Source organism: Ovis aries, chromosome 23 (assembly GCF_016772045.2).
Source record: "Ovis aries strain OAR_USU_Benz2616 breed Rambouillet chromosome 23, ARS-UI_Ramb_v3.0, whole genome shotgun sequence".
NCBI lineage: Eukaryota > Metazoa > Chordata > Mammalia > Artiodactyla > Bovidae > Ovis > Ovis aries.
Window position 1 is genome coordinate 36,177,553 of NC_056076.1, and position 24,136 is coordinate 36,201,688.

General features: G+C 46.2%; 1 protein-coding gene, 1 long non-coding RNA gene and 1 pseudogene across 2 annotated transcripts; 1 reads left to right on the forward strand and 2 right to left on the reverse strand.

Annotated features, from left to right (window-relative positions):
* Positions 1-2,288: 2,288 nt before the first annotated feature.
* LOC114110448 (elongation of very long chain fatty acids protein 6-like) lies at positions 2,289-13,782 on the reverse strand (annotated as a pseudogene).
* Positions 13,783-14,575: 793 nt separating this feature from the next.
* On the reverse strand, positions 14,576-18,272 carry LOC121817722 (uncharacterized). Its single transcript, XR_006057763.1, has 3 exons — positions 18,209-18,272; positions 17,320-17,423; positions 14,576-16,579 (listed from the first exon to the last, which is right to left on the reverse strand). It is a non-coding gene; the product is annotated as an uncharacterized LOC121817722 (long non-coding RNA).
* On the forward strand, positions 16,725-23,184 carry ADCYAP1 (adenylate cyclase activating polypeptide 1). The gene is given in 5 exon segments (NM_001009776.1): positions 16,725-17,271; positions 17,605-17,715; positions 19,874-20,005; positions 20,415-20,513; positions 21,596-23,184. Coding segments are annotated over 4 exon segments (531 nt in total). The 5' UTR covers positions 16,725-17,271; position 17,605; the 3' UTR covers positions 21,786-23,184.
* Positions 23,185-24,136: the final 952 nt, after the last annotated feature.

Consider the following 24,136-nt stretch of genomic DNA (forward strand, 5'->3'; position numbering starts at 1 on the left):
AAATTTATTTATTTTAATTGTTATTTATTTGTCTAAGCCAGGTGTTAGTTGCAGCATGCTGGATCTTTTTAGTTGCCACATGTGAACTCTTCGTTGGGCATGTGGGATCTAACCAGAGATTGAAGCCAGGTCCCCTGCAGCTGGAATGCAGTGTCTTAGCCACTTACTTCCAGGAAAGTCCCTTCTTGTCTTTTTTTTTTTTTCAGACCATTCACCCAGAATGTTATAAAACTTTATTCTTTTCAATTCCACACATAGACGAGATGCTGAGAAAGCCCTTGTCATCTCTGACAGAGAAGCAGAGCAGCTCTGTTTCATGAATGACAGCACAGTTGAAGCTAAAATAATATAAAAATAATTTGAAAAATCCCTTTTCTGTACACACTCAAAGCAAGAAAGCTAAACAGCTTCTTTTTCTGCTACCCAGAAAACACGTTTCTATTTATTTGGGCTTTAAAGTTTGGTGGTCTTCACATCTGTGTGTACATATGTGTGGTTATGCATGTCTAATCTATGCGGTGTGCTGCTGCTGCTGCTAAGTTGCTTCAGTAGTGTCTGACTCTGTGCGACCACATAGATGGCAGCCCACTAGGCTCCGCCATCCCTGGGATTCTCCCGGCAAAAACACTGGAGTGGGTTGCCATTTCCTTCTCCAATGCATGAAAGTGAAAAGTGAAAGTGAAGTCACTCAGTCATGTCTGACTCTTAGCGACCCCATGGACTGCAGCCCACCAGGCTCCTCTGTCCATGGGATTTTCCAGGCAAGAGTACTGAAGTTGGTTGCCATTGCCTTCGTGTAGTAGCCCCTTATTTTTATCTAGTTTGTCTAATCATTAAGCTATATAACCAATTAGAATACTATTAGATCACCTTGAACAACTTGACATAATTGCTTCTTTGAAATACAGGAATGTTTACACATTTATTTGGCTTGTAAAGGACTGAAATATTACAGATATTATAGTATCTAGCTTTTTGTAAAAGAATATGGCTCTTAATAAGTTGATTTTTGAATTCCAGAGTGTAAGTCCCTTTTCAAAAAATTTCTGAAGCTGACTCAAAGTAGGAAGACTGTCTTCTGATTTGGCCAAAAATATGGTGACTATTTTGTATCATTTAAAATTTGAAAAATAAGTCTCGAAGGGGGCCGTTTGTACGTCAACTGTTCAGCTCAACTTGCCATGAAGTGTGTTTGTCAAAGTATCTCCGCTTGACCAGCAGAGGGCACTTTAAGCTCCTCTGCATTTTTCAGCTCAACTTGCCATGAAGTGTGTTTGTCAAAGTATCTCCACTTGACCAGCAGAGGGCACTTTAAACGCCTCTGCATTGCTTTAGGGAGCAAAGGCAGATGGTGCAGAAACAGTGTTCACCTAAGATCAAGGAGAGCCCTGTGGGTTGCTTTGTGAAATTCACAAAAATATAGAAAATATGGACTGTACCACAGGGTTTCAATTGGAAAGTTATGTGTGGAGTCAACTATGGAGGGGTGTACTTATTGTCTCTTATATTGATCTTCGGCTCTTTCCTCTTTCCCAGCTCAAGAACTTCGGTGTAGGGCCGCAACTTTTTACAGGTAAGAGAGTCTATTTTTCAAATAATTTGGTTGAGTTGTCTGTTTTTTATATTTATTCTTCTGTTTGAAAGCCCAAGGCAACTGAACAAAGGATGCTGTGTCCTACCCCATTTAGGGGTAGAAATAAAACTATCAGAAATACTGAGATTGGAGCTGCCCTTTCAGGAGTTGGGCAGCACTGTTTCCTTCCTCCCAGGGAGAACCCTGGGAAAATATTGTGCCCCGTTTTGTTATGGTGAACTCACTAGAAGGGGAATGAGTGCTATGAAGGGGAACGAGTCTTTCTCTTAGTTGAAATATAGTTTATCATCTGTTTTCTCAGGAGGTGATTAAGACATCTTTTCTCATGGGGGCTACAACCCATAACCTTTCTGAAAAAGTACTTTCAATTCTGCAAAAGTGTTACTCTAGATATACACCCCGTGTCGCTTCCATTTTTACCTTTTCTGTTGGCTCCAGTTTGGTGTCAAAAAGGATTAGAAAGGATTGTATGTATGTGCTCACATGGTTTTTAAGTAAACTTATTTGATCCTTAGAGAAATGTCACAGTAAATTCATTTTTTCCATATATTGTTAATAGCTTGTTTGCCTTCTCGCTGCCTCTGGCCCACTTTGTTCTCATTTGTCCTAGAGTTGACAGATCAAGAGGGAATGGGGTCTTCCAGCAGCAGTCCTTGAGATGGAGGTGTACTCAGTGAGTCCTCACCTGAAAAAGGATCACTAACTTACTGGGTTAAGTCAACCTAATTATCCCTAAGCTGCCTTGGGTTGTGTGTTTGCTCGTATGTCTTGTTTTGTTTTAGCTGCACCATATGTGATTCTTTGTGCCATTTTCTTTCGTCTGTTATTTTTCTTGATGACCCTGAGCTACGGCTTCCTCCTCAGTTCCGACACTAGTCAGCCTTCGTTGCTTCCCTCATCTTGCTGCGGATGTAGGCCTCGAAGAAGAAGAGGCAGAAGAGCACGAAGTAGCTGAGGTACATGAGTGAGGACCAGGAGATGTTCTGGAAGTGAGAGTGACACTGTTCACGCTGCATCCACTGGGAGACCAGGTAATTAGTGACACAGCCTATCAGCCTCTGAATGATCTGGGACAAGGTGATGAACACGGCGAACTTCCGGGAGACGCGGAAACCCGCTGCTCGCAAGGCATAGTAAGAGTACATCACAGAGAGCACGCTATATAGTCATAAACCAACCACCCCCAGCAACCACGTCCTTGTAGGAGTACCAGGAGTACAGAAGCGCAGTGATGTGGTGGTACCAGGGTAGGAAGATCAGCTTCTGCTTCCTCAGAATAATGAATATTGGATCTTCTAGTTGGGGTGCTTTGCTTAGCAAAAATGCATAAGCCCAGAATTTGCTGGCAGGTCTATTGTAAAAACCCTGGTCACAAACTGAATGCTTCAGGCCTCTGGTCATCACAGTGTACACAATATAAGCACCAGTTCGAAAAGCACCGAATATACTGAAGACTGCAAGGGTCAGAGACCAGAGCACTAAAGGCTTCTTCAGTTCAAACTTCGCCCGCTTATTCATTAGGTGCTGACTACCAAAGACAAAGGCAACATACAGAGCGGAAAACAGGAAAGATTTCTTCCAGTTTTCTTGCATCCAGTGGATGGCTTCATTCTCGGTGAACTGCTTTTCGAATTCATATTCTTGTAAAGTCAACACTGTTCACTGGGGCTGATCTTCAGAGTCGCTACGCGTTCTCTGCGCCTCTGCTCCCAGCTCCTCTCTCCCGGACTCCCCTCCTCCTGGCGTCCGCATCCACCATAGGAGGAAATGGAAGTGTTGAGATCTTAGTCCTTCCAGTCCTTTCAAAGTGCTTCCCAACAAGATATTAGTTCTATGCAGAAATCCTTTGAGGGCGACCAGACATATCCCAATTTAAAGATGAAAAGCAATAGCAAAATGGAAGCTGAGGGTTTATGTATAAAACAGATAGAGATGTTGCTGGTGCTTGCAAGCAGGAGTTCAGTTCAGTTCAGTCGCTCAGTTGTGTCTGACTATTTGCTACCCCATGAATCACTGCTCGCCAGGCCTCCCTGTCCATCACCAACTCCTGGAGTTCACTCAAACTCATGTCTATCGATTCAGTGATGCCATCCAGCCATCTCATCCTCTCTTGTCACCTTCTCCTGCCCCTAATCCCTCCCAGCATCAGGGTCTTTTCCAATGAGCCAACTCATTGCATCAGGTGGCCAAAGTATTGGAGTTTCAGCTTCAGCATCAGCCCTTCCAATGAACACCCAGGACTGATTTCCTTTAGTATGGACTGGTTGGATCTCCTTGCAGTCCAAGGGACTCTCAAGAGTCTTCTCCAACACCACAATTCAAAAGCATCAATTCTTCAGTGCTCAGCCTTCTTCACAGTCCAACTCTCACATCCATACATGACCACTGGAAAAACCATAGCCTTGACTAGATGGACCTTTTTTGGCAAAGTAATGTCTCTGCTTTTGAATATGCTATCTAGGTTGGTCATAACTTTCCTTTCAAAGAGTAAGCTTCTTTTAATTTCATGGCTGCAATCACCATCTGCAGTGATTTTGGAGCCCAAAAAAATAGTCAGCCACTGTTTCTACTGTTTCTCCATCTATTTGCCATGAAGTGATGGGACCGGATGCCATGATGTTCGTTTTCTGAATGTTGAGCTTTAAGCCAACTGTTTCACTCTCTTCTTTCACTTTCATCAAGAGGCTCTTTAGTTCTTCTTCACTTTATGCCATAAGGGTGGTGTCACTTGCATATCTGAGGTTATTGACATTTCTCCCAGCAATCTTGATGCCAGCTTGTGCTTCCTTCAGTCCAGCGTTTCTCATGATGTACTCTGCATATAACTTAAATAAGCAGGATGACAATATACAGCCTTGACATACTCCTTTTCCTAGTTTTGTTCTGTGTCCAGTTCTAACTGTTGCTTCCTGACCTATATACAGGTTTCTCAAGAGACAGGTCTGGTCGTCTGGTATTCCCATCTCTCTTAGAATTTTCCACAGTTTCTTGTGATCCACACAGTCAAAGGCTTTGGCATAGTCAATAAAGCAGAAATAGATGTTTTTCTAGAGTTCTCTTGCTTTTTCCATGATCCAGTGGATGTTGGCAATTTGATCTCTGGTTCCTCTGCCTTTTCTAAAACCAGCTTGAACATCTGGAAGTTCACGGTTCACATATTGCTAAAACCTGCCTTGAAGAATTAAAGTATTACTTTACTAGTGTGTGAGATGAGTGCAGTTGTGTGGTAGCTTGAGCATTCTTTGGCATTGCCTTTTTTGTGTGACTATGTGAGAGCTGAGGATAAATCCAAGCTTTATAGTGAAGTCCCCTCCCTAAATATAGCTTGGCAGGGACAAAGCCCAGAGGGGAGGTTTGGGCAGAGAGCCTGAGCCTGCCCTCTGAGTCTACCTGTGGGCTTGCAGGAGAGCAGTTTTTAATGCTACCCAAGTGCTCAAGATCTCCAAGTGCTCAAGAGATAAGCAGCATTTTAATGATCCCCAAGTGCTCAAGAGATGAGCAGGACTGGCTGAGAGAAGGCTCACGGCTAGAAGTGGTCTCCAGGGACAGGTGGCTCTAGTGGTAAAGAACCCACCTGCAGAAGGTGTCAGAGATTTGGATCTCCCTGGTGTCAGGAAGATTCCCTGGAGGAGAGCTTGGCGACGCACTCTGGTATTCTTCCTTGAAAGTCCTATAGACAGAGGAGCCTGGAGGGCTATAGTCCATGGGGTTGCAGAGTTGGACAAGAGAAGAGGAGGGTGGGTGTCCCTGGAATTTACTGGGGAAAAAAACTTCCTGGATTGACTGACTAAAAACGTGAAATGATGTCTGATTTGACTGAGTTTACCTAGAAATTATTAGATGACCATTTCTGCTGTCGTGTAGTAATAGAAGCTCAAGGCAGAAATGAAATTCAGTTACAGGAAAATAAAGTACAGTTTTGCATATTTGAGTTTACAGCTGTAAAAATCCATTCTTTTCTAGGCAGTCAGTTCAGTTCAGTTCAGTTCAGTTGCTTAGTCGTGTCCGACTCTTTGCGACCGTATGAGTCGCAGCACCCCAGGCCTCCCTGTCCATCACCAACTCCCGGAGTTCACTCAAACTCATGTCCATCAAGTTGGTGATGCCATCCAGCCATCTCATCCTCTGTCATCCCCTTCTCCTGCCCCCTATCCCTCCTAGCATCAGAGTCTTTTCCATTGAGTCAACTCTTCGCATGAGGTGGCCACAGTATTGGAGTTTCACCTTCAGCATCATTCCTTCCAATGAACACCCAGGACTGATTTCCTTTAGTATGGACTGGTTGGATCTCCTTGCAGTCCAAAGGACTCTCAAGAAAAAGCATCAATTCTTTGGTGATCAGCTTTCTTCACAGTCCGGTTCTCACATCCATACATGACCACTGGAAAAACCATAGCCTTGACTAGATGGACCTTTTGCGACAAAGTAATATCTCTGCTTTTTAATGTGCTGTCTAGTTTGGTCATAACTTTCCTTCCAAGGAGTAAGCATCTTTTAATTTCATGGCTGCAATCACCATCTGCAGTGATTTTGGAGCCCCCCAAAATAAAATCAGCCACTGTTTCCCCATCTATTTGCCATTAAGTGATGGGACCAGATGCCATGATCTTAGTTTTCTGAATGTTGTGTTTTAAGCCAACTTTTTCACTGTCCTCTTTCACTTTCAACAAGAGGCTTTTAGTTCCTCTTCATTTTCTGCCATAAGAGTGGTGTCATCTGCATAACTGAGGTCATTGATATTTCTCCCGGCAAGTCATCTCCCAGTCTTGTTTTTGCTGATTGTATAGAGCTTTTCCATCTTTGGCTGCAAAGAATATAATCAATCTGATTTCTGTGTTGACCATGTGGTGATATCCATGTGTAGCATCTTCTCTTGTGTTGTTCAAAGAGGGTGTTTGCTATGACCAGTGCGTTCTCCTGACAAAACTCTATTAGCCTTTGCCCTGCTTCATTCTGTACTACAAGGCCAAAAATTTGCATGTTACTCCAGGTGTTTCTTGACTTCTTACTTTTGCATTCCAGTCCCCTATAATGAAAAGGACATCTTTTTGGGTGTTAGTTCTAAAAGGTCTTGTAGGTCTTGCACGCAGGAGTAGCGCCCCAATTCTCTATGAATTGCTTTATGGTGGTGCATCAGGGTAGTTGTCAGTATTTCCCAGCATCCTCTGGGAACGGATTGTAGCCTCTCAGGCTCCTCTGTCCATGGGGATTCTCTTGGCAAGAATACTGGAGTGGATTCTTTCCTGGTAGCTCAGCTGGTAAAGAATCCGCCTGCAATGCAGGAGACCCCAGTTTGGTTCCTGGGTTGGAAAGATCCCTTCGAGGAGGGAATGGCTACCTACTCTAGTATTCTGGCATGGAGAATTCCATGAACTGTATAGTCAGACATGACTGAGTGACTTTCGCTTTCTTTCTGGGAATTACCTACACCTTTTGTGGGAGAAGGGATTATACCATATATATTAGTTTCCTGGAGCTGCTGTAACAATGTAGCACAAACCAGGTGGCTCAGAACCACAGAAATTCATTGTCTCACAGGTCCAGGGGTTAGAAGTCCAAGTTAAGTTGACAGGACCATTTGCTTGGTAAAAGCTATTGGGGAAGGAACCTTCCTTGCCTCTTCCAGCTTCTGGAAGTCCCAGACATCCCGTGTCCCAGTATTCTATTCTTTCCATTAAAAATTACGTAGTAGTGTGTTTTTTTTTTTTTTTTCAATTTTTAGTAGTGTGGTTTTTTTAAAAAATTATTTATTTCTTTTTGGCTGTACTGGGTCTTCACTGCAGTGTGTAGGCTTTCTCTAGTTGTGGTGAGGCGGGCTACTCTCTAGGGGAGTACAAGTTTCTCATCTCAGTGGCTCCTCTTGTTGTGGAGCACGTGCTCGAGGGAGAGGTGGCTTCGGTAACTGCAGCACTGGGTGCTAGAGCACAGGCTCAGGAGTCGCAGTGCAGGGGCTTCACTGCTCCAAGGCATGCGGAATCATCCAGGGTCAGGGATTGAACCCATGTCCCCTGCATTGGCGGGCAGATTCTTAACTGCTAGATCACCAGGGAAGTCCCAGTAGTGCTTATTTCTTTGTGTTTATATACTTGATATTTATTCCTCTTATGTATTATTCATCAGCACAACACTGTTTTAGTTATTGCAACTTTATCACATTTTTAAATACTTGTCAGTACAACCTTATTCATTACTTATCTCTTTAAAATGTCTTTAAAATGATACTTACACATAACCTCTTCATTTATTTAAAATGTTCAGAAAAAGCAAGAAGAGTTATTCAAAATACTGGCTTAAAACTCATGTTTTGTTAAATAATCATGTGCTTTTTATGAAAGCTGATGCTTTTTCCCCTTTAATAATAATGGTGGGACTTCCTTGTTGGTCCAGTTAAGACTCTGCTCTTCCAATTCCAGGGTGTGGGGTCAATCCCTGGTCTAGAAACTAAGTTTTGGAAACTAAGACCTCACATACCTAGTGACATGGCCAAAACATAAAAATAAATAAATAACAATAAGAATAATAAAGTAATTAAAATAATGGTAATTGTACAGTAAGCTCAACATTCAGAAAACGAAGATCATGGCATCCGGTCCCATCACTTCATGGCAAATAGATGGGGAAACAGTGTCAGACTTTATTTTTTGGGGCTCCAAAATCACTGCAGATGGTGATTGCAACCATGAAATTAAAAGACTTACTACTTGGAAGAAAAATTATGACCAACCTAGATAGTCTAGTCAAAAGCAGAGACATTACTTTGCTGACTAAGGTCCGTCTAGTCAAGGCTATGGTTTTTCCAGTGGTCATGTATGGATGTGAGAGTTGGACTGTGAAGAAGGCTGAGCACTGAAGAATTGATGCCTTTGAACTGTGGTGTTGGAGAAGACTCTTGAGAGTCCCATGGACTGCAAGGAGATCCAATCAGTCCATTCTGAAGGAGATCATCCCTGGGACTTCTTTGGAAGGAATGATGCTAAAGCTGAAACTCCAGTACTTTGGCCACCTCATGCGATGAGTTGACTCATTGGAAAAGACTGTGATGCTGGGAGGGATTGGGGGCAGGAAGAGAAGGGGACAACAGAGGATGAGATGGCTGGATGGCATCAGGGACTCGATGGATGTGAGTCTGAGTGAACTCTGGGAGTTGGTGATGGGCAGGGAGGCCTGGCGTGCTGCGATTCGTGCTGCGATTCATGGGGTCCAAAAGAGTCGGACATGACTGAGTGACCGAACTGAACTGAACTGAACTGAACTGAACTGAATGAGAAGACCAAATGGTAGGAGGAAGCGCAGTAACTTTGGAAACAGCCAGTCCTGAGTAGGAAATTTCACTTTGTCATTTATTAGCTGTGTGTTTTGGTGAAGTTAGTTCACTTTCAAGAGTCTCAGTTTATCCACTGTTAAAAAAAAAAAAGAAATAAAAGTACTAAATCTACCTCCCAGGACAATTGGAGGATTAAAATGGGACATTGCTAACACAGAGCAAGTCACTGCTGTTAAAGAAGCAGTCCAGAAAATGTAATTTTCCATCTCTTATGCTGGTCTAGGATCTATTCTTTGTAAAACATTTTTATATATATCATCTCATTTGACTCACAAAAGTCTTGACTCACTGGCAATCATATGATTTCTGTGGTATTAAATTATACAATGATTTAATAAGATATGATGATGAATGATACGATGGGTATTAAATGGTGTTCTTATAGAATAATTCTTTTTTTTTTTAACTTAAACACATCACTGAAACTTCTGCTACACTCTTAGATATTAAATCATTTTAAATAATGACTCAGGATGGCAATGTTTTTAACCTTTCAACAATTTGATGACATAAGTAAGAATGTGGGCACATTAATGGACATATTTTTAGAAACATATTTATTCCATAAAGCAAAGTTCATAAGTATGTGATGTTTGTAATCTAACAAAACCAATTTCTGTTGTGTTAGTAGCATCTGATTCCCATTAAACACAATTTTTATTTAAAAACTAATAAGAAAAGAAACATTTTCAGTTAAGGCAAATCACAAGTTACACGTCATACATATTAAATTAGTAATTTGTATTTGTAATTTGTATAACAACTCTGGAATAAATAAATATGTACGCTAATATATTATACTACTGTCTGAAGTCAAACGAACATGTAAACTAGTATGATATATTCTGTCAATATATATTAGTATAATATAGTACTGTCTGAAGTCACTGAGACTTTGAATCTCTACTTTGCCCACAGTTTAACTTTTGTTTTAGGTTTGAAGGATTTGTTACAAAAGAAACCACTTGCCGCACACAATAAACAATTTGAATATTTGGTAGAGGATTGTTTGACTTAATTTCAATGTACAATCATTAAGAGAAGAGAAATAGAAACAGTAGAGAAAAGTAAGAGTACGTACATCACCAAATTGGGCTGACCAACAAATATCCAGACTTGAAAACTGCTGAGAAGACCTTGGTTAACAGCAATCTGGAGTCCCAGCTGGGAGAAGGTCTCTGGTGGTGTGTCCATCCCATGGGTAAGACTTCAAACTGCAGTTTTGGGGGACTCTCGATTGTAATCCCAGGCTGAAAACTGATATCATCAATCAGTTTGCACTGGGTTTACTTTACCTTTTTTCTTTACAATGCTCTTTGTTTCATTTTGTGAGTCACAAGGTTTTCCAGACCCTGGGGCCTGGCCAGGGCTCCAGGGGGTTGAGAAAATTCCAAGCCTCACTTCCTCTCTTACCAAAAGTGCGGCGTGACTTGCTAGTAGCAGTCGGTGAGCTCTAGGGCACATAAATCCAGGCAGTGTTCAGGCAGGTCAGAGGCCTGCTCTGTTCTGTTCCTGAACAGGACTACCTCCATTTTAATTTCCCTAACAACAATGTAGTAGTTGTGTGACTTTGGGTAAGTTTCCTAAGTACTTGGAGTCTTAGTTTCTCATCTGTAAAATGGATTAATAGTAGTATCTAGAAAGGAGGTTGAGGCTAAAGGAAATAACTTCAATTAAACAATTATCATAGTAAGTGTTCAATAGATAATTATTTTTGCTATTGTACTGTTATTGCTGATATTGACTGGTAAGGAGCTAAATCATGCAGCCCCATTGGAAGGAAGGACGTAAGATAATTTAAAGAAACAATAACTGAAGCTTTAAAATAGTAAACTCATGGCAAATATGGTTGTATTTCAAGAAGATAGTAGTTTTTTAAAAAAATTAAATCATGCCTGTGTATGTTTGGGTGGAAAGAAGAACTGGTTAAAAAGTACTTGCAGAGATAGTATTATTAACACAAGGTGCTAGTAATAAGGTTAATGAAAACCAAAAGCTCCCAAATTATTACAAACAGGCCTATATTCACAGATAGATAAGGCTCAGTTTGAATCCAAAGAACAGAGGTTTGGGATGCTGTGAACTCATACAACCATATCCCTTTTTGATTTATGCAAAAAAGTCATTTTATTTTGCACACAGATCTTCCTTCAAACTTTTTCAGAGGCTGTCACAAAAACTAATTTAAGATATTGGGTTTCCTGGATCCTATCCAAGCTTTTCTTCCTGCATTTAAGACTTGTATGAGCAGAATATTAGAAGACTTTCTTCTCCTTGGTTTTTAAGAGGACGTGTTCTGGAAATCTCAGGAGAATCTGGAAGGTGCTGCACAGTGAAGTATGGGGTATATATTTTTGGTACACAGGATAGGGGAGGAAAGCCCTTCTTTTATTCCCTTCTAGGTTCTTTGGTTGAGCTAATTAAATTGATGTAAGATACATTAACAAAAGGAAAAAACCCAAATTTAATTCATGCGTATGGAAGCGCATAGAAATATGAGACGATAAGACGAGTATAAGAGACTACGAGTTCAGATAGCATCATCATCACAATGGATATGAATCTGTGCAAACTCCGGGAGATAGTGAAGGACAGGGAAGCTTGATGTGCTGCAGTCCATGGGGTCACAAAGGGTCGAACAGGAGTTAGTAACTCAACGACAACAGCAACATAAAACCAAAGCAGGAAGTTTTATACCTTCCGGATAAAGAAAATAAATAAGTTAGTGAGGAATTGACAAGACAGAGAAGTTTGGATTTGGGTAGTAAATTAGGGTAGAAGCAACAAGGTTTGCTTAGACAGCCTTCTTGGCCCTCAACTCTCTATCTCGATGATAAACATACCCTTTCTGCTTCCTGGGACAGGGAGGGTACCTTTCACATTGCAGATTTATTTCCTGCTTTCAGGGTGACAAAGGAAGCTCAGAGTGTTTTTCTTGCACCAGCTGTTTCTTAAGTAGCTTTAATTCAAAGTAATCAATATGCCAAAGCGGCATATTTGGGGCAGCGTGCCCTGAACCCCATCACCAGTAAACTATGGTCAGAGAACCAGACCTTAGAAGAACCATATACATGAGGCGGTTGAAATCACCCAAACCTGCAGCAAAGGTACAGGCCCAGTTTTTGCTTCTTGAGCATCTGCTTCATCTTAAACAACTGGCATATATGTATGACTGAGTCCCCTTACGGTCTGCCTGAAACTATCACACCATAGTTAATTGGCTATGCTCCAATAGAAAATAAAAAGTTTAATTAAAAAAAAGAAGAAGAAAAGAAAGAAGAAAAAACTAGCAAAATTTCCTGGCTTTGTGAACATGCAATTCTATTCTTGAATTGAGAGGAATACTTTTGTTCATGTGGTTTGGAAAGGTTTCCCTTGGCTGACTGTTTTCAGAGTGGGTGAAGCACCAGGTTCTGAAGGTCAGAGAAGCCATGACACATTCTGGCTAAGCTCATCAGCTCCTTTGTACATCCTGAGTTCAGAGGGGCATGATGCAGGCAGTCCAGTAAATGATGGTCATGATGTTCCACTGCAGAACATTTGGGGTTCCCTACAGGTATAATTGGTATGAAGTGAGTCATGAGTCATCACATTTACAGAAGAGTCAGAAGAGAAAAAGTCTCCAGCGAAATTGAATACAGTGTTGCAATTTACTCTGGTCTCTCATAGGAGAGGAGGAAGTTTTGCAAGGAGATTGCTCACTGAAAAAGCTTACTGTAGCCTAGTTCCTAGCTAGGTACTGAATAGAAATGAATGGAATGAAAATATAAGACTTTTCCAATCTGGTTTAATGTTATTTATACCAGGAGTGTATGAAGATAATGTGCGCAAACATGTCCTTTCATGTGGTTAAAAAAAAAATCCATGCGGTAGGGGATGCGGATGGTGGCTGTACAGAGCAATGGGGAGAAATACACAGCCAAGAAAGGAAAAATGAACGCATGGTAATTATGCAGGATGAGTAGCTAGGCCAGAAGGAAAGTAGTGGAAGTCTTACCCTAGGAAGCTGAGTCTTGTTTATGCCAGGTATTTGCCAATGCTATGAAGCCATCTGCAAATTCAAACTCATAGACTAGACATATTCCTCCTATTTGAATACAAATCACACTTTTTCAAGGGCTTAAGGGTTCTTTGTTAAAATCGAGAGCTGTTTAAGGATTCAAGGCTTGACACTTCAAGGAGACTGATAAGTCTGTGACCAGGGAAAACAAGTTAGGCAAGTGTTAGTCTGACTTATAGCTAGCTAGCATCCACCATTTCAGACCAGAAGTTTGAATGCTTCCATATCCTAAGGATGAATGGGACACAAAGGAGTTGATACATTACGGATTTGAAATTCAAGGTCTTTGATCAAACACCAACATAAATTCCAACAAATACTTCCAAACAGTTTCTTCTGGATAGCTCCCGGCTTAGCCGGAAACTGCCTGCCCTCTGACCCTCCGAGAGACCTCCGTGAGACTTTTCAGGTGGAAGATTTCCGCGGTACCACCAGTTCTTCTAACCGAACATAATTCCAGGTGCGGGCCATTCTTCGCTTCCACAATCGGGAAAGAAACTTTGCCACCTTGGAATCCTTCTGCCTGGTCTGGTGAACATTGATGGTAAGGGGTGGGGCGATTGGAGAGAGGATTGGCGTTGCTTTGCGTTATTTATAAACAGGAAGTTCTGACTCCCGAGTCCCCTCTTAGGATCCTCCCCTTCCCCCTGTGTCACTGTCAATTACACCTGGGCGATCTGATGGTTTCTCTCTTCTTTGCTTACGTAGTGAGTGAACGAGCCCACGTCTGCCGCCGCGGTCTCCTGCGCGGGCCTGGCCGGGACCCCCTGTCACCTCGCGCGGGGTGACTCTGGGTCTCTCCATCCCGGGCGTGATGCGCACCTCCTCCTCTCTGCATCCCTAAACCCCCAGACACAAGGTCTCCTCCTCACTCCTGCCGAAAGCAGCATTGATGCTCTAATTAGACCACTCCCGAGGTTCGAAGCAAAAGACCACTTTCCGGCACCGGGGGTAGTTTTGGTCTTTGAGACGTCTGTCGCCCCCTATTCCTCTCCATCGAATAGGGAGCAGGAAGGGCCTGCGCTCGCGCCCAGGGTCTGCCGAAGCAGCCGAGCAGCCCCAGACCCATGAAGTTCTGGAGCCGGGTCCAAAGCTTCTAGATCCCTCTCTTCCTCAGCCTTCCCAGCATCTCCCCTCCCAGAGGCCCAGAAACTTTCGAGAACACGATAACATCTTTGCCCGTGGGACATCAAACTCGCCTAGTTGGAGACGCTCAGTGGGAGGAAAGTTCTGCAGGACGACCCTATCATCTCGGGTTCGATTGTTCCAGACAGCTGTGGATCGGGGCTGGGCAGGTCTTTGGATGGTGTTGAGCAATTCGTGGGTCTCGGAAGCTTTGTTGTTTTTGAAATTCAGTGACCCAGAATCTCAAATTCTCTTAGTCTTTCACTTGAGGGGACGGGTTCTGGCCTGGAAGCTGGTAATCCTGGGGTGCGGGATCCTGAAGTCTGCGCTCACAGGGTCCACGCCGAGAACAGTCCGAGGGCACAGGCTTTGTGAAACAGAGGCGCAGGTCGGGTTCTTGTGTGTGTGTGTGTGTGTGTGTGCCCGCGGGGGAGGGGGGATGGGGCGGCGGGGGTGGTGGGTTCCGTCATCCTCCGCACGAAGTTAATGGTGTTTATGGTTTTCCCCCTTTAATAGGCCGTGAAGTCAACAAACTCCCCACATGGGGGCTCCCTTGACTCAAGTTGAGTCGTGAACCGGTACCAGGAGTCTTGGAAATTTTCAGATGTTTCTACAGATTGAACTCATTTCAGAATTCGCGTGGGAGGGAAGAGGAAGGATTTTAATCGGGTTCACCTTTGACGTGAAGCGAGGCGGAAGACAGGAAAGCCACAGTCGGTAATAGCTGCGGGTGCTTTAGTGAGAGAGCTGGATTATTTCCGCTGGATTATTCGGTCGTGTCTTCACCGCCGGCTCTTTGTGTGAGAGGTTACCCAGAGGCAGAGGTGGACACGGAGCACACGCATGTAAACACTGCAGCCCAGATCAGCAAACACAGGAGATGGAGAAAAAGCGATTCATTCCCGTGTAGATGTGGCTTTAATCTTTACTGCAAATGGGCAATCTGAGTATTCCCAGGAATAAACTAAGAAGTGACAGTTTCTGGCCATTCGTGGCAAGAACGAAGCAATCTAAAGTTTGTCATCCTGGAGAAAATATTAAATCTCCAATAAGCAGGAAAGGCATTGAGAATGAGAAGCATTCTAATTTTGTCTTAGAAGAAGCATACAGAACTAATATAGCTTGTTTAAATGTTAGATCTAAATCATAGTAACAGGAAGCACTCCCACGAAATTGCCATTTCCTCTAATTTTTGTTTAAGATCCAAATAATTAAAATGCACACTAATGGTTATTGATGGCTCTGCTTCCCTTTTAAAAGAAATAGACCTGAGTTCTCTTACCGGAGTAGAAATTTACAGATCTTCTTAAATAACTCCAGGCCTTGGAAGCCTCTGGGTGGATGTGGTGTTCCCTTTGGGCTTTCCTCTTTCCACCTCATTTTCAGTTAAACATTTTTAGCCACCCCCATGGAAGGGATTCCTGTTGAAAACCCTCAGGGAGTGAACTTGTACTGGGTATCATCATGCTTCCCCAGTCTGTCTGCCTTTCCTCACACAGAGCTCAAGTTGTAAATAAATGGGGAAACATATTTCTCACCCCCCAGTTCTTAAAATTTCAGTTTTCCTGTAAAATACAATTTCGCCATTTCATTGTTAACATTAGTAAGAGCCACAGAATGTGTGAAGGTATCCAAATAGGCCATGTAGAGATCCCCAAACCAGAACTAAAGGGCAGACATAAAATGCTCTTTCCTCCCACAGTAAAGGCAGGGGTCAGACAGTTGTCACCATTAAGGGCATTCGTCGACACTGCAAGGAAGGGACATCTGAACAGTGGGGGGTACCTGGACAATGAATTGCCACATTATAAGGGTGCCACTACCAAATCTTCCGATTTAGAGGGTCTGGTGAAAAATTAAACTAGTAGCAATTTTCAACGCTTGCAGCATCTGCAACCAAATAGTTCAGCACTCCGAGCCTGGACAGCACCACAGGCCGGGGTTTAGGACTCTTTCTTTCTAATCTATAACTAATCAATTCCACTCAGAGCCAGACTGTCAACCACAGCCAGACTCATTAGCGATTTACTGAAAATCCTCCAAGACTTCCCTTTAGAAACAAAACGACTTCCACATTTAATTGTCTATCTAAAAGAACATAGGCAAGAAATTAGGAGATCTAAATTAAATTTATTAATAGGAGAGCTTGATGGTGCTTTAATTCCAGAGCCCAGAGCTCTGATTGCTGGGGCTTGATGAAAAAGCAAAAAGAAAACAAGAGAGACGTAGTTAAAAACATTTTTTTTTTTTACCATTCTCAAGATTCTATGAATTCTTTACCCATCCTTGAGAAGTGGGTAAAACTGAAAACCATCAAGGTAATTAAACTCCTTTAAATTGTACAGTATGAGTGAAAGGTGTTTATGAGAAGTCGATGACTCCGGATCTTATCCAGGAGGACAGCAGAGGATAGTTAATATGTTCCTTGAGGGACTAGGATGCTGACGTCTTTTTCTGATACCCGATCATTACGTGACTGAGAAAAAAAAAAAAAAAAGGAAGTCATTCCACGTATAAAAATCGGAGCGCAACAGTGCAACAAAATATTCTGTACTTAAAAGGCCACAGGCAGACAGATGTTGACAAGAAAGTCTGTTTTGAAACCACGTTCGGATAGATTTCTGCTAACTGCCCAGATAAATAGGAGCAGAGGGCTGGTCACCTCTGTAATAACCACCGGCAGCAGTAGAAGAAACCGCAGCTTCAGAAGCAGCCAGAGAGACTTCTGAGCAGCGAAGGCGCTGCCTGCTCGAGCTGCCTGGCCGGGCGGCTGCCCCAGACGCCGACTTCGCCGAGGCCCTCTCTCTCTCTCTCTCTGCTTCTTTCCTTATCACTTCTTTCTTCTCAGTGGACTTCAGGCCACTTTGTCTCCCACCCCCACTCAGCTCGTCGCCTCCTCCGTCTTCCTTCTCCATCTCTCCTCTCGCCCCCCTTCTCTCAGTGTCACGCTCCGTCCTAGTTCCGAGCGTCGTCAAACTTTTGAACAGAATAACAGGACTCAGCAAACAAGTCCTCCAGCTCCTCCCGCGGCTCCGGCTCGTTCCTGCGGCTCCTGCTCAGACACTAACGCCAGACGGCGATGCCTCTTGGGTTGTGACTACAGCGCACAAACTTGGAGAAGCTCTTTGCCCGCCGTCCTACTTGGCAGCAAATCCTCTCCTGGCAGCGGTAAGAGTTGGATGACAAGGAGGGAAAAAATCTTACCAAACAACTCACCTGATTGCTAATTCTTTTGCCGGTATCGGGGTACGAGTTAGCTTTTCTGGGCGCGAGGTCTGGCGAGTTACTGGGCACTGGATACATACAGGCGTATTTTCTAACTATAATGAGAAGGAAGTGGCGGGCGAGCCGGCTTGTCGTTAAGCCGGATTCAACCCTGGGAGTCGGAGGGGAGCTCTGGGCCTCCCCCAGTTCGAGGAATTTCTAGGGGGTCGTGGGTGGGGGTGGTGGAAGGCCAGGGGCGTTGGGACTGCTGCGTGATCTCTTTCCCGTCCTGCGCAGAATGACCATGTGTAGCGGAGCGAGGCTGGCCCTGCTCGTTTACGGGATACTGATGCACAGCAGCGTCTACGGCTCACCTGCAGCCTCCGGACTCCGGTTCCCGGGGATCAGGTAGGTGCTGGCCGCCGGAGCGGATCGGAGGCTGGGACTTGCCGTCCCCCGGCCCCACCCCCCCCCGACACCTCCTCGCGGTCGCCCTCCTGCAGTTCCTCGGTCCGGCTACTTCCGTCTCCCCATGCGCCCCCACTGCGCCGCCACCAGCCTGGGTCCGGTCTCGGGTCACTTCGGGGATCTGGGCCGGACTCCTCTCGGGCTCGGCGCCCGTCCCCCAGCCCGCCGCAGGCCCGGGGTCCCGGGTGGAGCAAGCGCACCTCGAACCGGCAGAAGAAACCTCCCCTCCCCCAGCCCCTCCCCTGGGAGCGGGGATGGGCAGGGCCCTGAGTTGACTTCTTTCCCCGATTCTTAGCTCGACTTCCGAGAACTTTGGCTCCGGCACCCAGGTTGGGGGGTTGAGAGTGATGCTCCCGTGGACTTGGCTTTGTTACGGCTTGTTCTAGGCTATCGGGGCGGGGTCTCCCTCTCCCTCCCCGGTTCTCCCCCTCACCTCAGTTCGAATTCTTTCCACTGGAAGAGCTTTCTCTCAAGTGATAGGTTTTCTAGTTGCTTTTAGAGTCTTGGGGAGGGGGAGTGCTGGCCAGGTAGAGTTAAGAAGCGGTATGTGAGAAGGGAAACAAAGATGGGAGGGGGAGACACAGTTGAAACGGATGCAAAGGAGGAAAAGAAAGCCAGCTGGCAGGCAGTACTGGGAGGGTAGCCCTGCCCACCCCAGGCTGCAGTAACCCTGCCTTTTTTTTTTTTTTTTAAATTTTCTCAATTCCTGGTTTCTAAGCGGTCGGTGCTGCCCGGGTTCTCCGCCGCAGCCCCAGAGTCCCGGGCCTGTCAGTGGGCGAGTGGAAGCTCGTAGCGCGGCGCAGCACCCGCGCTCCGCGGCGCACCCGGCTCCGAGAGGCGAGGAGCGCGCCTTCTGCCCGCAAAGCTGCTCCTCCGAGCCGCGACCAAGAGCGATTTCCTCAGAGGTCGCTGACCACTGGTTTGGCCGGAGAGATGGGTTCTGGCTTCGCTACTAGGATTTCAGTATCTGGGCACGGAGTAGGGGTGGAGGTGCCCAGAAAGACCTGGAGACACCGGGCAGCGGGACCAGGGCAGAGAGGCGCGTCGCCGAGGAAAGGCTGGTTGTGGGGCGGGCTCGCTGGTGTGCTTGCCTTGCCCCTACCTCTCCAGGGATGGAGGAAAGGCGAGGGGAGGAACGAATATGACCGATCCACCTAAAGAGCGCTACTTGCCTGGGCCGCTTTCCGAGTCTCTCCAGAGGCAGAAAGCGAGGGGGTTTTGTTTATTCACCCACCTCTCCCGTCCTCTATCAGGGATTGAGGCGGTGGGCAAGGGCGACTGGGAGATTTTGGCTTTCGGTGCCCTATTGACCCTTTCCCTTTGCCTCGGGGTTGAGACGTCGTCCCGCCGCCCGGCCACCTCTAAACGATTAGCGCTAACTATCGACTTACTGGATTTAAAAGCCCTGTTTCACCCCCGGCTATTTTCAAAGTCCTGTGTGCCTGGTACTTTCTCCGGGCAAGACGCACTGGAGGGCACGGGCACGCCACGGAACGAGCCGTTGCCAAACAGGCTAAGTTTAGGGGCATCTATTATTCATGTTCTCGCCAGATCCTCTCCCGCCCGAAATAGAAGCCGGAGGTTCTCCGTGACCTACATCTGCGCGGGGAAGGGCTCCCCTGGGCTCGGAGGCTGGGTGGGGGTGGTTGCCCGCGTTGGCCGCCGGACTCCTCAGCCATCCACCCCCTCTGGCTCCAGGCCTCTCCCCATCCGGTCCTCGGTTGGCCAGCGATTCTCTCCCAGGGCCTCTCCCGTCTCCGCCCGCCGCTCCTTGTGCGGGAGGCTTAAGAGCCAGGCCGGGGGTAGGAGCGGTCCTCCCCGGCAACCAAGTGTGCGAGGTCGGCAGAGACGTCTGGGCTTCCCAGTGCCCGTTGAGGCCGTGGCCCCCGCAGGGCGACCCTTCGCCCCCGAGAGGAGGGATGGGAATTTCTGTTGGGTGTCGTTTCCTCCTCCTACCCCTGTCCTAGAAGAGACAGTTCTCCGAGGGGCGTCTTTTGGAAGAAGGAACATCATGAGAGCCCCTGTGGGTCTTTGGGTACTCGCAGAGGCGGGGAAGGACCCTAGTGACCACTCCTTCTGCCCCTGGCTACCCCTGCAGGCCGGAGAACGAGGCGTACGACGAGGACGGAAACCCGCAGCAGGACTTCTACGACTCGGAGCCGCCAGGCGTGGGGAGCCCCGCCTCCGCGCTGCGCGATGCCTACGCGCTCTACTACCCGGCGGAGGAAAGGTACCGCCGCGCAGCCGGGCACTGGGAGGGAGAAAGGGGCAGGGATGGCCCATCGAGTAGGTGCTTTTTCATAAAAGCCCTCCAGTCTTTCTTCTCCCGGGCTGGTCCCCACGAGAGTGAGAGAAAGTTAGGAGCGGGCCGGTTTGTGTGGACAGGAGGGCCGCATGGGGACCGAAAGGTCTGCGGCCCAAGGAGCGGCAGTGAGTGCGCGCCCCGGCCGGGCTCCACACCTGAGGTCCTGGGAGGGCAGGACGAACTCTGGTTCCTGGTACTCACGGGACCATCCCAAGAGTTATTCCCTAGTGCCTTCCGGAGCGCTGGCGGGCAAGGGTGATTAGCGGGGGACCTGGGGCTGCCACTTGGGCACTGAGTCAGTGACCCCCGGGCACGCACTTTGCCTCCCTGTTAGAGATGTCGCCCACGGGATCCTTGATAAGGCCTACCGCAAAGTGCTGGACCAGCTGTCCGCCAGGAGATACCTGCAGACGCTCATGGCCAAGGGCTTGGGGTAAGAGCTTGCGAAAGAGTTAATCGGCGCGTGATGGCGCGCGCGCACGCGCCGCGGTGGGTGTGTGGGCCGGCGCGCGCTGGGGGGCGGGGCTGCTTCTACGTCCTTGCGTGCACGTGGGGCCGAGGGTGCGTCTGCGCCGCAGGGTCTGCAGGCGGGCCAGCCCCCTGCCCCAGGCTAAGGTTTAGGTACCGCGCCAAAAGTTTGCCCAGAGAGCTTGGGAATGAGGCGAGGAGGGGAGCGGGCAGGAAAACCGGGATGTCTGATCCGTTTTGAATAATTAAAAAAAAAAAGTTCCCCCCTCTCCAGGCCATCAAAACCTTCAAGTTTCTTGGGACGTTTGACTTTTTTCTTTCCTCACATTTCTTTCACTGTTAAATTCAAATCGAAACAAATCCTCAAATTTGGACACTTAAGGAGGCAGTTTTTGCTCGTGCCAGACAAACCCAAAGCACAGGATTTGCGGGAGCTTCTCTCACCAGAAGGCAACGTTTTAATAGAGCCCATGGGACACCAGAATACGTTTTCCGCCCTGAATAATTCATGTGATGAAAAGTATTGCCTGCAGCCTGTCGACTTGTATTATTATCACGTTTTTCAACTTAGCGCGTAGGAGAGCAGTGCTCCCTTCTGACTGGGAATTGCGGGATCGATGTAAACTTCACGGCAACAGCCAACGGGAAATTCAGGGCTCTTGGGTGCTTTTCTCTCTGCGTGGGTGGGGGCGTCCGGGAACGGTTAGGACAATTGAGCGCAAAAGCACTGATGGTCAGATCTGAGAGGGCAGCGTTTGGAGAGGGGTTAGGTTTAAATCGCTTGCGTTTGGCCCCGAACCTCTTCCCAGGCCCATCCTATAAGGACTTGGTGCCCCGAGATCTTTGATGGGGAGGGAGTAGCGGGGGTTACCATCGCCGCCCTCCCTGCGACTGCTCCCTGGCGGGGCAGAGTGGCGCGCTGGACGCGGAGAGCTTGCTCCCTCCCCCAAAGATTCCCTCGATGGGTGGGGTCTGCCTGCTCACCCCGCGTCTACTCACCGGGTGTCTCCCGCCCCGCCACCCCCTTCCCGACTCCTCTCCTTGCAGTGGGACCCCGGGCGGCGGCGCGGACGACGACTCGGAGCCGCTCTCCAAGCGCCACTCGGACGGCATCTTCACTGACAGCTACAGCCGCTACCGGAAGCAAATGGCTGTTAAGAAATACTTGGCGGCTGTCCTAGGGAAAAGGTATAAACAAAGGGTTAAGAACAAAGGACGGCGAATACCGTACTTGTAGCGACGAGTTACCAGCTATCCTGTGTATACAGCCCTGACACAATGAGAAGTCGTTTTTCCCAACTGACTGAACTGTCATCGCTGCTGTGTTCTGTCCCACATGTATTTATGTATGAAGTCAAGCCATTAAATGAATATTTTGATAATAATATTGTTTTTCTTTTTACGAAGCACTAGAGAATGCACAGATATACTTTGTGGACCAATTATTGATACTGACATATATATTACGAATATATAAAGAGTATATATATATATATAAGTATAATAGAGAGCCGTTCATACAGTGTGCACAAGGACTGAAGATTCGCCTGAGCTGTTTGTTTTTATATAAAATAAATAGAAAAATAGACAATCATTGTTTTGAATATTACTCCTATTTTTGTAAACTGGAATTAAAAGGATAGTATTTTTATCCACAATAGGCCTGAAGATATTAATCCTGACCATTTGCTACTGTACATAAACAGTGATGCCCTGCTCCAGGGAGACTTTGAGGTAATGATTTGGGAGGATTGCTGAAGGTCTCTCTTTCCCAGGGAGTCTCTGGGGCAGGCTGCTTCAATCCCAGCTGAACTCAACTGAGGCTCTGTCTACCCCTTGCTGGGTGGCAATGCCAATACTTCCGCTTTCTTTGATTCTATTTTTATGTGTATTTGTCTCTCTTCAGACTCTCAGCCCACAAGGAAATTCTCCTGATAAAACAAAAGCTGGATCTAAATTGTGCTTCTCCCCAGAATTCATACTACTCCCTGGGGGAGGAGTTGGGGGACTGTACAGAGAAGAGAGACTTGACTAGGAAGCTCTCTTTTCTGTACTTCGGGGGACCCCAGTATCCCAAGGTTAGGGCAATTGGAACATAGTGGGAATATTGGAAAAGGCAGAGCATAAGGCAGTAGGGGGAGGACCCTGGAGAGGGACTGGCCGCAGGCAGCCCCAGGCCTGGGGGCTGGCGGTAAGCCCGGTCCCACCACAGGTCCCCTGCCTGCCTGACTTTGGGCGCTGGGTATTGGAAATGGATGCAAAGTACAATGTGTTTTTCTCCAGTGCTATCCATGCTGCTCATGTTGTGATATGGCCAGGATCCTCCCCTTTGAACCCTGCTCTGTAGGAGCCTCCCTTTTCTTCCGTGGTTTTTCTGAAGACTCCTTTTTCCCACCTTCTCGCACTGTTTACGTACTGTTTGCCGTTTTTTATTCACTTCTCTTAAACTTGTGAATGCTTCTTTTCCTGTTGTTTGATGCTAGCACTTATTGTAAAGTGTAGGAACCCCTGTGTGGTTACCGCTAAGTAATTATGCACTATATATGAATCTTTTGTTTCTTGTTGATTGAGTTTGTAGGTAAAATGTATTTTTCTACATTTATGGCTTATTGCTTAGTAAAATTTATTTCATAAAACCAACCTTTGTGATATTAGAATGTGTAGTGTTCACATGTTGCTCAGTTGTACTAACTGATAAATCATTTAAACCTCATCTTCATATGTATGAGTACTATCTTGTATTTGTGGTCAAGAGTGAGGTAAGCAAGCTTCAGCAGGCCCTGAGAATGTCCCCTTGTATTCTTTCTTGGCTACAGAAAGCATGTCTGTCTGTTTCCCGTCAATTTCTCGAACCTGTCAGGTAATCTCTATAACAAAAGAAACCTTCACCCAGCAACCAGATAAGCAACAGCAGGCAAACCAGCCAGCCAAACTCCCCAAATTTCAGGCACAAGTTCTTTTGAAAAACACACAAAAAATAAACAAGAAAAGATTAAACATTAGCATGTCAAGGACCTTTCCTTTTCCTTTACAGATTTGATCAGTATGGAGTCATAAATCAAAGAAAACAGACTTGGATTTGCATTCCCCAGGCGGGATGGATGCTGCCCCGAGATCATGTTACAAACAGTGAAAGCACAGAGGCCTTCGATCTGTGCCTCAGTCCTGTGTACGGAATCAATCTTTCTTTAATTCTGCAGTCTCCTCGGGCAGTGTGACACAGGATGGGGTTTGCAGCTTCAGTGCCTTTCTTCGCCTTTTAAATCGCCACGATTCACAGATGGCTATTTAGTGGCCCTACAATGCTGCAACACATTGGCTTGCATTTTAGTCTTTAATTATTTGTTTCTTGGATAACGGGCAGAGTTTTCTGTATTTGTGTCAGCTGTTAGTGGTGAAATAGGCCGCTAGTTAACCTTTTCTTTATGAAGTCTAATTTAGTGTTCCCGTGGCTAGTTGCAAGCATTTACAGTGATCACCCAGTTTAATCTTTTGTATACTTTTTAGAAATGCCAAGAGCCTTACTAACCTGGAGCAGATTTATGATATAGTGATAATTTAGGTAGATGTTAGTCTTGAAGCTCTTAT